We start from the raw sequence: 9244 nt of genomic DNA, 5'->3' as shown, positions 1-9244 counted from the left end.
ATGTGTCTAATATAGAGTGGGTGTATGTTGCCGCCAGAGTAAGCAATCTGTTGCGAATGCTTAATAGGGACGACTCAGCCGTGCGTGAGCTTGCCCGAGCCTGACTTCTGATACATCTAAGAAGATGCAAGGTCCCTCTCAGTACATCTGAGAATGCCAGCTTCCTTGGGTTCAAGAAAAAACCCAATGGAAAACTGGACACCAACACACCGGGCTTTGGCGTACGGATTGGCTAGACCTGAATGACCTCTGTAACCGCACTAACATTCAGTTGCAGTGGAAGAGCACATCAGGACAGCCAGTAGAGCTTAATGATGACATCATCACGGACCCAACGACGACGGCAGAGGCAACCATCACCCTGGACGACAGCATTCACCACCTCAACACAAAGAACACCAGAGGGACAATACACAACTTTTTCCGATCGCGCATGATTCAGCATTGGACAGGGCTACGCCTACAAGGAAGACTGGCCTGCCTGCCGTGCGCTGATCACAGCGTATCTCATACTGCACTGCGGAACACAGCACTACATGACGACATACACAAGTTTATAATAAAAGCTCGTCTTCAGGTATTACCGACAAAAGCCAACTTAGAAACATGGTTTCCATCCAAGCATGAGCCGTTCTGTCTGCTACACCACGACCAACAGAGGGAATCCATCGCACATATCCTCAACGGCTGCCCTGCCTACAAAGGACTATATATCGCGCGTCATGAAGAAGCTCTGCGATAACACCAACTTCACAACCATCCATACCAACGAGTCAGTAAAAACATACTGGTTCTCGATTCCCCATGATCAGCGGAACGCAATGAAAACTGCCATTAAGCACATCCCAAATACACCAGACCTTGTGTCAATTGATGAAAAGAACAAAGCGATCACAATCATTGAAATTGGTTGCTCTTATGACGCTTACATGGACACCTGCTATGCATCAAAACTGTTAAAATACCAACCCTTAAGTTATGTTTTAACTAACTATGACTACTCGTGTAAAGTCATTGCCTTGATCTTTGGTAGCTTAGGTCATGTGCATAGAATGTGTGTGCTCTCTAAGAAAAGGGCCAAACACTTTACAAAGTACTGCTCTACATCAGCAGTAATTGGTAGCCTCTTCATCTGGAAGCGCAGGTGTCACCTTTACCCGTAATGTACAATATGGACTGAAACATTGACTGCAATTTAATACTTCCTCTAAGCCAAATTTGGATTTTGCCATGATATGTACTTATTTATCAAATCCAACTAAAGAAGTAAACTGTGTGTTTGAGTGTGTATATGTGTGTAAGTGTGTGTGTTTTTGAGTGTGTAGGTGTCTGGTGTGAGTGTGTGTGTGTGTGTGTGTGTGTGTGTGTTTTTGAGTGTGTTAGTGTCTGCTGTGAATGTGTGTGTGTGTTGAGTGTGTATGTTTACATTTACATTTAGTCATTTAGCAGACGCTTTTATCCAAAGCGACTTACAAGGAAATTGCATTTACATGAGGAGCAGTTAGGGGTTCAGTGTCTTGCTCAAGGACACTTACACACTTGGTAAGGAGGAGTGGGGAATTGAACGAGCAACCTTCCGATTACTAAACGACTCCCCTACCTCCTGTACCACTGTCTCCCTCATGTGTGTGTGTGTGTGATTGTGTGTGTGTGTGATTGTGTGTGTGTGTGTGTGTGTGTGTGTGTGTGTGTGTGTGTGTGTGTGTGTGTGTGTGTGTGTGTGTGTGTGTGTGTGTGTGTGTGTGTGTGTGTGTGTGTGTGTGTGTGTGTGTGTGTGTGTGTGTGTGTGTGTGCGTGTGCGTGTGCGTGTGAGTGTGTGTGTGAGTGTGTGTGTGAGTGTGTGTGCACTGCTCTCTCAAGCTGACTATTTGCTAGTGGGGTTAGCCCATGTGGTGATTCCTTAAGTTGAAGTTTTTTGGTTGATGTTATGAATCCCAAATGAACCCAACACAAATGGTTGTCCAAATGCCACTGGTTTGCCTTGACCTACATGTGGCCTGACCAAAGAGGCAGAGTGGCAGGCACCTGTGCACCTCATGTGCCTCCAAACAAACTGTGAGCCATGATGTCAGGGCAGATGTGCTTTTATCAATTAACCACAGGTAGTGACATCACTCAATCCCCGTCTGTCAGTAAGGGTTCTTGCTACCATGTGACCTGTCTTAACAGTTGCCATAATGATTTTGAGCAGTTTTCTGAAGAATGAAAATGTTTTGAGTGACAAATACAAAAACTTTCTTCACACACTGAAACTGCATGGGGTAAGGTATCTGTTCAAATGCTGTGGACTGTGTTACAATAAGAAGAAAAATAGTCTGGAAATGTACAGATCCTTGAAGGAAATCTAAATTGAAATCTAAATTGAATTAAAATGTCCTCCTAGGAACATATTCAACATAAATCAGTGCCCTCAAACATTCTGTGCACTAATAATCCATCATCAACAGTTACCTTGAGGAAATGGATGTGATCCTCTGTGTGTGAAAGCTGCTCCAGCTCAGCATCTCTCCTCTTGAGCTCAGCAATCTCCTGCTCCAGTCGCTTCAGGAGTCCTTCAGCCCGACTCACCTCAGCCTTCTCCTGATCTCTGATCAGCTCTTTCACCTCAGAGCGCCTTCTCTCAATGGAGCGGATCATCTCAGTAAAGATCCTCTCACTGTCCTCCACTGCTGTCTGTGCAGAGCTCTGTTAGGAGACACACAAAGAGGAGGGGGACAGGAGACACACAGATGTAAGTAAAGGAGCAAACTCACTCGTGGTGTGGCTGCCTCTTCTTGATCAAATGACCAAGGGCAAATCCTGCCAAACCATGTCTTTCTGTGATGGTCTGTATCATGTAGAGATGGCAGCATAACGGTGATAACACAATAACAAGCGATTGCTGAGCCAGCTGTTGTCTTATGTGGTCAGTTCTCACCTTGAGAGTCTTCACAGCCTTCCTCAGCTCCTGCAGCTCCTTCTCTCTCTCCTGGATTCTCTGCTGGAATCTCCTCTGGGTCGGCCCCAACTGCCTCTGTTAAAAAAAGAATAGCCTGTTTTCACCGTATTATCTGTGATGATCAAACATCACACATGACAACTGAACATTTATGGGCACAAACCTTACATTTGAGTCTTTTCAAGAGATTTAATGACATATTGAAGCAGTCACTATCATCTTCAAGCTAAGTTTAAGAGGAGCACTGCCATTTAACAGCAAAAACACTTGCAACAAAGCTGTCTCACAACCTTTAGAACAGAATAGAACATTATTTTGCGAGGTAAGAATTTGTTTTGTTTGAAGCCGACAGGTTAATGTTTCACTGTTTTTACTCAACACTGGACCTTGCACCTGATAAACATTTCCTGAGTCTTCCTTTGTCAGCTTATTTTCACTGTATTATCAGTGGATTGTTTACAGCAATGAGGATCAAACATGACAACTGAACATTTATAAACAAAAACATTTTAAGTACATTTGAGTCTTTTCAAGAGATTTAATGACATATTGAAGCAGTCAGTATCATCTTCAAGTGAAAATCAGGATGAAGCCATTAGCTAAGTTTGAGAAGAGCCAAAATACTTTTCAAGCTGGCTCAGAATGTATTTCACAGAACATTATTTTGCAAGGTAAGAATGCGTTCTGTTTGAAGCCAGCAGGTTAATGTTTTACTGTTTAATCAACACTGGACCTTGCACCTGATAATCATTTCCTGATTCTTCCATTCTCTAACGGGCAAAGTCATTGCGGAAACAGCCAGACTTAAAGACTGGTGAGATTGTAATACTATATCTACAAGAATACTTTCACAGTTAGTACTCGTTAGAGCCCTCATAGAAATGTTATACACACATGTAGCTCCAGTAGGCTACTCACCTGTTTGTCTGTCCGTTCTGCTGCAGCTGAGACTGTGTCATGGCCTTTATGTTTGTCCATCGTGCACAGATAGCAGATACAACTCTGATCGGTTCGACAAAATATTTCAAAAACCTTCTTATGATGAGAGCAGATCCTCTCCTGTAGCTGGCCTGTGGCATCAATCACTGAGTGTTTTCTTCCTGGGTTGACATCATTGTGAGCTTTGAAGTGAGTTTCACAGTAAGACAACAGACAATCCAGACAGGACTTCACAGCTCTGAGTTTTCTCCCAGTGCAGACGTCACACTCCACATCTCCAGGTCCAGCATTAGAGGGAGTAATAGAAGAAGCTTGGATTCTGGTCTTCATAAATGTCTCCACCATTTCAGCAATCAAATGATTTTTGTAGACTGTAGGTCTGGGAGTGAAGGTGCGTTTGCACAGGGGGCAGCTGTAGACTCCTCTCTGATCCTCCTGATCCCAGCAGCCCTCGATGCACCTCATGCAGAAATTATGTCCACAGGGAATAGTCACTGGATCCTTCAGCAGATCTAGACAGACTGGACACGTGAAGGAGTCCTCTTCTTTCTTGAAAATTGCCTCTGCCATTTTGTTTGCTTTCTCTTACAAGCACAAGCACACTAAGGGAAAGACCTGCCGAGTGATACTTAAGTTTCGTTTTCACCAGAACATAGTGTGCTGAGGAGTGGCTTCCTAGTTGTCATTTTGCGTCAGTCTTTGGAGTCCAGTTCAAATGTTCAAATGGAGTCAGGGAAATAGGTGTGTGGGTGTTTGTGTGCGTATCTTTGTGTGTGTGTACGTGTGTGTGTGTGTGTGTATGAGTGTACGTGTGTGTACGCGTGTGTGTGTGTGTATCTTTGTGTTGAAGACTTGATTCATAACTTTTTACTGTGCTAGCACTAAGTATAAATGCAGAGTCCCAGGTTATATTAAAGGTTGGGTCCTCAATTACACACTAAAACACTTTTTGTCAAATTCAGTTAAACTCTTTTGGGGTTGATTGTCCCTGAATGTGTGTGTGTTTGTGTGCGTATGTTTGCGTGTGTGTGTGTGTTACACTCCTAAAAAACAAGGAGAAATAATCACAAGCTGATGTTTCCTCAGTGAGAACCTCAAATCAATCTTCAAATACAGAGTTTACAAACAAGTAACAGGTTGGCTGCAGTAGAATACATACCTCATTTACGTTACAATCATATTAAAGCTACAACCATATGCAGGGTTTCCCTGAGGCATAATTCTCATTTTCTCTACCGCTGCCGGTAAAGAGCATGCAGCCATAACTGAATAGACCAGTGGTTCTTAACCTGGGTTCGATCGAACCCCAGGGGTTCGTTGAGTCACTCTCAGGGGTTCGGTAGAGGTCAAGACACACACAGTATAGCCCGGTTCACACTAGCAATGTCGGGCCGTTTTTATATATACCTATCTTTTGAAGAAATCATATTTTATTTTTCCAATTACGAAGGGTTCGGTGAATGCACTGATGAAGCTCGCAGGGTTCAGTACCTCCAATAAGGTTAAGAACCACTGGAATAGACTGTCACAAAACCCATAAAGTTACTGAAGGAACAAAATACAGACAGCCTTGTAAAATATGTCTACATTTCACAAAACCTATACGGGTTACTAAAGAAACAATACACAAATGACTGTATAAAATACACTGACATATGTGCATATGATATGAATTTGCAGTCATGGGTTGAACTCAGCTAACAAGATGGGGGGGGGGGGGGTTCATTCACACACACACGCTAGCAGTAAAACTAGGCACCAGCTTACTTAAATGTTTCATACACATTCTCCTGAAACTCGTATTAGAAAATAATAACAACACCTTAACAGTGTAGAATATCAAAAATATGCCTGAAAAACGTGGAGAAATAACCATGAGAGTGATAGGGTGAAGTTTCCTCAGTGAGAAAATGTACTCGCATGAGGAAAATACTGCCATCTCCGCTGGATCCGTGGGTGGACACAAAAACAATCGATCTCAGGCAGGCAGATCTAGACTACTGTACAGATCACTGATAATACCATTATACCTCAGCTCTGAATGATAACGAATGGAGTAAACAATGAATGAATTAAAGACGTTTTGCATTTGAACTCCTTTTAACACAATACAAGTTATTATTGGTTTTAAACAGAGCTCATTAACTGTTTCTCATGACCGTATGATTCTGTTAATTTGATCACACATGCTGTGTGATCCGCATACACTCCTATTCTGGAGCTGGCCACTAGGGGGAACTCAATCTCCTCGTTACTGTGTCTGAAAGAGTAAGCCGATTTGGAGCAGTCCAGGCTCCAGGACTGATCGTTGAATCCAAAGCCACATTCATGGCCGTGTCCTTGGTTGGTTGTCGTTCACTGGATTACTGAATTACAAAACCACTACACGAATCCGTGGTCATTTCATTTTTTGATGACCACTGTCACACTTATTATTTCTCTTTCTGTCCCTTCTTCCTGTGCCACATGGGCTTTTGGACTCAGACTGACAAAAAAAATAGTTTTTAATTATGGTAATGAGCTTAATCAAATTAGCTACATTCATTGGGATGTGTTTGTGGTAGATGCAGTCTGAAATTATAGATGTTGAGGTGTGTTTGTGTGTTTTTGCTTCCACAAGGGATGACAATCAGCCAAACGGGAGAGATATGATGACACAGCAGTGACGTGCGGTGAGATTCGTGGCTGGTGAGGCACAGAAACCGGAAGTGATTACGTCATTCCGGTCTCTAGTTGTTTAAAACATAGACATGTATACATACAAGTTATTGTCTAATACCAGGACTTTTAAACGATGGTTTAAAAAAAAAAAATGTGATAAGTTATACGGCTCAATACTCAACTGACTTGTTGACCGAACTTTTACATAGTCATACGACTAAACTCACAACCGGAGACGGTTGTGACGGTGGTCAAACAGGGGACTGACGAACACTGCGATTGCTTTGTTCTTTAATTCCTGTATCATACACAAACAACAGTTGGCATAGGCAGCATTGCTGACAGGCATTAATCAAATAAAAGTAAACCAGTGCACAAACAATTCGAACAACCATGCACATATTATATTACACACATATAACACACATATTTCGCTATTGGAGCAACATACCTGTATCATACACAAACAACAGTTGGCATACGCAGCATCTGCACAAGTAAAATAAAATGATAAAATACATCAGGTTCAGTATGGCAGCACGGTTAGCTAGCTAACGCTAGCCAACGCTAGCTAACGGAACGTGAGGAATGGGAAGTTCCCAGCGAACTATAGCTAATCACACTGTATAATAATGAACCTCGTAGTCAAGTGAAAAATACCATCAACTTTCTGCCCATTGACAAAACTGCTTTACAACCAACACAATACATACTAATCATAGAAAATACACGTTACATGTCGAAGTTGTCGACATTCACTGCATCTACCTATCTAAAAGTGTACAAATTGTGATGGTCATTTTGCATAGTGGACCTACCGCTGACAGGCAAACTTCTTCGGTCTCATTTACAGTCCAGACATTGTCACACGTTGAGAAGAGATGACAGGGAAAGAGCGAATTATCTTCTGTCCCGTCATTTGAAGCAAACCTTTGAGCTCCGGCATTGGTCTCCCATCATTGATCATTTCACGTTTTGACTGAAAGTCCAGTTTTGAGAACTGCTTCAGCTTAGCAATACAATCTTCCATTTTCGCCGTCAAATAGAAGTGTAGAAGAAGAGCAAAGTTCCCCAGCATAACCCCGACAGGTGCGCTCTCGCACGCCCCCTTCATTGAGGCAGAGGTACTGTGTGCCTCACCTACATGATTTTTCAATGCTCTGCCTCACCTGCCTCATATGACCGCACGTCCCTGTGACACAGTATGGCTAAACATCCTCTTTATTTCTGCAACGGCAGACAGAGCAACAGCGCAATTAGTCTTTTCATCATTCCTTTTTCTTGGTCTATATCAATGGAGTAAAATAAGATATAACAGTTCAACACTTTTTAGACAAAACGGGTCCCAACATTCCAGCTTTGTCTTTTTCTCTGCTCCACTACCCTACCTACCCTTCCCTATTCGAAGTGCTTTTCGGAGAAGTCTGATGCCAGTTCCCACAGTGCAACACTAATCCCTCCTACTGCAGCAGGTCCCAGCACCAACTCAAGAGCCACTCCCATTGTTCCTGCTGCAGCCAATGTTACTACAGCAGCTGTACCGATCCTTCTCAGACCTTTTCTCTGTTTTTCTAATTTCACTCCCTATCACTCTATCTCTCTATCACTCTATCACTTCATCACTAGCCTCTTTGCCTCTTCTAGTGTCTCCTCCTTGTCCTCATTCCTCTCCTCCTGCTCTCTCTGAACCTGTTTGGGCCGGGGGGGATGGGGGTTGCCTTTACTTACATTTGATTTGATTCTATATTTGATAAGACGGTGAAGAGAGACAGGAAATGAGTGGGAGACAGAGAGAGATGGGAAGTGGGTTCAGGAAATGAACGCAGGTCGGATTCGAACCCGGGTCACCATGAGCACTTAGGTCTGTGCATTAATACTTTTTTATTTTTTTTATTTGAAATTTTATTGTTTGGAGGATAACCTCTTGAGAAGCATCTCGTTTTCGAGGGGGTCCTTTATTTGGTGCCAGTCTCTTTGCTTTCCAGCCTGTCCAAATCTCTCCCCTCACTAAACAATGAGGCACCCTTTTAATAAGGCAGCCCATGGGGCTAAATTGGTCCAACTAGTCCCAATTGGACCCATCCACAGATGTGGGGGAACCCGGACCCAACCATTCTGGTGGGGGAGTCCAGTCCTCCTTCCCTCTTGGGCAACAGTGAGAAGGGGGAGGGATTTCAATTAAGTTTAATTCCTAGTTAAAATCTACATCACAACAACAACCCATTAAAATATTGCCATTCTGAGATTGCACAGAGATCTGAAGTGACACAGGGACATGTAAAGTCTTGTTCCTCTTTCAGACTACATAGAACCTTTTGGACAGTTTTGTGGTCGGTCTGAACTTCTGGGCCTCAACATGTGTGTTTGAAAATAAAAACACCGCTGCTGAACTGTTGATATCATCCAGAGAGCCAGAGTTCTGCCCACAACGTCTGCTGTTCCTACGAGGGTGAGCTGCTCCCCAGAGCACTGCCTCCTCTGATTATCAGAGAGTTCCTGCTGGGCGTCCTGGGCAACAGCCTTGCCCTCTGGGTCTTCTGCTGGCACATGAGGCCCTGGAAGAGCAGCACCGTCCTCCTCTTCAACCTGGCCATGGCCCGCTTCTTCCTCAACGTGGTGCTGCCGTTTCGGTCCAGCTACTACCTCTCCGGACTGGACTGGAGGTTCGGCGACGTCCTCTGCTGCATTTTCCTCTTCCTGCTGTCC

The 9244-nt window shown here is 43.5% G+C and overlaps 1 protein-coding gene across 1 annotated transcript; it reads right to left on the bottom strand.

The window, feature by feature from the left end:
* Nucleotides 1-2391: 2391 nt before the first annotated feature.
* LOC116220984 (E3 ubiquitin-protein ligase TRIM47-like) lies at nucleotides 2392-4467 on the bottom strand. Its single transcript, XM_031569921.2, has 3 exons — nucleotides 3857-4467; nucleotides 2918-3013; nucleotides 2392-2685 (listed from the first exon to the last, which is right to left on the bottom strand). Exons 1-3 carry the CDS (start codon nucleotides 4445-4447, stop codon nucleotides 2392-2394), a joined length of 981 nt encoding a protein of 326 aa, XP_031425781.1. The 5' UTR covers nucleotides 4448-4467.
* Nucleotides 4468-9244: the final 4777 nt, after the last annotated feature.

The sequence above is a fragment of the Clupea harengus genome, chromosome 7, assembly GCF_900700415.2.
Source record: "Clupea harengus chromosome 7, Ch_v2.0.2, whole genome shotgun sequence".
NCBI lineage: Eukaryota > Metazoa > Chordata > Actinopteri > Clupeiformes > Clupeidae > Clupea > Clupea harengus.
Note: the sequence above shows the minus strand (reverse complement) of the source record. Positions and strands in the feature narration are given on the sequence as shown.

Bases quoted from the DNA above. Each gene is read 5' to 3' on its own strand.
- LOC116220984 (XM_031569921.2), bottom strand. From the start codon at position 4,447: ATGGCAGAGGCAATTTTCAAGAAAGAAGAGGACTCCTTCACGTGTCCA. The intron at 3,014-3,856 runs GTGAGTAGCCTA...TTTTTTTAACAG, and splicing joins CAGAACGGACAGACAAACAG to AGGCAGTTGGGGCCGACCCA. The intron at 2,686-2,917 runs GTGAGAACTGAC...GTCTCCTAACAG, and splicing joins AGGCTGTGAAGACTCTCAAG to AGCTCTGCACAGACAGCAGT.